This window comes from Gymnoscopelus microlampas (genome assembly GCF_963454915.1).
Source record: "Gymnoscopelus microlampas genome assembly, chromosome: 11".
In the NCBI taxonomy this organism is placed as follows: domain Eukaryota; kingdom Metazoa; phylum Chordata; class Actinopteri; order Myctophiformes; family Myctophidae; genus Gymnoscopelus; species Gymnoscopelus microlampas.
Genome location: NC_139948.1, coordinates 13,172,625 through 13,175,124, shown reverse-complemented (window position 1 = coordinate 13,175,124; position 2,500 = coordinate 13,172,625). Strand labels below are relative to the sequence as shown.

At 47.4% G+C, this 2,500-nt stretch overlaps 1 protein-coding gene across 3 annotated transcripts in view; it reads right to left on the bottom strand.

The window, feature by feature from the left end:
- The window catches only part of LOC311054952 (xylosyltransferase 1-like), a 55,391-nt gene that overhangs the window by 8,515 nt on the left and 44,376 nt on the right, over positions 1-2,500 (bottom strand). For all 3 annotated transcript variants that reach the window (XM_084070989.1, XM_084070991.1, XM_084070990.1), the window contains exon 10: positions 1,787-2,123. In XM_084070989.1, coding sequence (XP_083927115.1) covers positions 1,787-2,123 — 337 coding nt within the window. The remainder of the gene's footprint in view (positions 1-1,786; positions 2,124-2,500) is intronic.

The window sequence follows — 2,500 nt, the reverse complement described above, 5'->3', positions numbered from 1 at the left end:
TGTGTGTGTGTGTGTGTGTGTGTGTGTGTGTGTCTGAATGACTGGATCCTATGACTATATATATCAATGGTGTTGACAGCTGAGACGGCAGGGCCTCTGAATTCTGCTGTGTGAGTGGGTGTTTGTGTTTGTGTGTGTGTGTGTGTGTGTGTGTGTGTGTGTGCATCCCCTGTGTAATTCTAGTCATAGACATAGTACTGGCCCATGAACAAGCTTCCCCTAACCCTCTACTGGTATGATTCCAACAGGTGTCAATAACACGGACACAAGTATGCCACTTGATTCCACTATCCAAGGTCAAGGCCACGGTCGCAGCCGCTTGGTTTTTTGGAGTCAAAGTTCACGACACAGGAAGCCTTTCGCTTTTCCTTGTGGGTGATCACCCGCATCCCCTCCCCCAAACCCCTTTCTTATTCTATTTGTATTCTCTTTGCTGTCAAGAAGCATCGGTGTGTGTGTGTGTGTGTGTGTGGGGGGGGGGGGGTTTGTGTGTGTGTGTGTGCGCACACGCACGGGCGTGTGAGCTCCTAAGATAGCTCCAGTCCCTCTAAGTCCCCCTCTGTGGCTTTCACATTAGTCAGCGTGAGCTAGCTGAGTTAGCCTCATTAGCCTGTTGACCCCTAAACATTGTCCCCATTTGGAACAACACACACACACACACACACACACACACACACACACACACACACACATACACACACACACACACACACACACACACACACACACACACACACACACACTAGCGAGAGAGAGAGAGCGACAAAGCACCAGAAATGTTTTGCAAAAAAGAGAAAGAGTAGGTGTGTGGGGCCGATTGTCAACCAATCAAAGTAATATTCCTAAACATTGATCATCCTTATAAACATAAAGAAATAACCCAAATGAAATATAGAATTGTCACAAACCTTCTCTTATATTAAAACTGCAATCGGTAACTTTTATGTCCTGTGCTCTCCTGCATGAGAGACCACATTTCTACCGCTCAGCAAGAGGCAATCCCGGCAAGATTGTGCGCTTATGAGCATCAGGCTGTACTACCCGACACCTAACTCACAGCACCAGGCTTTCCCACACGGAGGAAAGACTGGTTTTCATTCCGAACTGACTAGTGTAATTCATTGTAGGCCTTGACCACTCTAGAACCCCTAATAATTCCTAAATTACTAATATCAGGTTATGTATCCGGTTGGGTGTCGCATTGTTATTGTTCCCACACATGAATGCCGAACCAAGTAGCCCGGTCTCGCCAGTTGCTACAAGTTACAATAAAACATGGACATTTATAGTTATTTTCTATTTTGAAGATGAGCTAATCCGCACCGCATGGTGGGTCTCTAAAATGATGACGCCTCTGGCTGAAGGGAATCATTTTGATGAGCACAGGCTATTATCAATATCCACTCTGCTTTCCGCCGCCGGGTGACGCAAGATTATACAGTATTATGTCTGGAAAGGATCAGAAAACTGATTTACAAGCTTGTACATCTGCTATTTTTGAAAACTCTTTAAAGTGTCTGAAAAATGTTGAATCATTTTGTATTTCTTTTTAACACAAATCTTCTCTTTTGGGGGTATCCCTGGCACAAAACAGTTTCAGATGGGGGGCGTCCGCGGCCAAATACATATCATTTTGAGGGTCCTTGGCACAAAAACTACTACTGATTTAATTAGAAAGGCATTTGTAGAATCGGCAACAGGTCTAACAGGCTAAAACAGAGTTCCCGGATTGCAGCTTTATTAAAACTCTAGAAGATTCTGAAGCCCCCTCTCTCTCTCTCCTCACCTTGGCCCAGGGGCTGCTGGCGGTGGTACTCCAGCGGCGCCACCACGAACGTGGTCTGTCCCAGCGGGCTCCAGTGGTGCAGCACGCGCAGCGTCCACACGCCGGGCCTCAGCGGCAGGTTGAGCGGCGGCCGGTAGTGGGTGTACTCGGCGCCGGCGTCCACCAGGATGTCGTAGGTGGCGGCGATGACGTTGGTGGGGTCCACCCACACCACGGTGGCCGTCAGGTTGCCCGTGCCGCGGCTCCAGCGCTGCACGGCGGCCGGCTCGTCCTCGGGCCCCAGCAGCCCGCCCCAGTTCCGCAGGATGCGCTCCTTGGGGTCCCAGTCCGTTCCCACCTTATAGGTGACAAACACAGAGAGAGAAAGAGAGAGAGAGAGGTAGGGAGGTGTGAATTTACCGTAACTATCGTTAAGCTGTCGGGTAGAAACCTCCATATTTTAGCTTTTTGTGTTTTGTTTTGTAAATTAACCCATTAACTAGCTCAAAACTTTTTTTTACCTCGACAACATTAAATGTGACCAATGACTGAGTTGTGTGTACCTATTGTTCACTGTGTTGCCAACATTTTGAATGTGTGTTTGTTTCTATTGATTGTTCTTGTATGCAGTAAAGTCTTCCGTATTCAATGTATACGTTTTGTTAACTATGAGAGCGAACAAATGGAACCAAATGGACCCTTTGTCACTCTCAGAGTTTAAGTCTGGTACAGTGT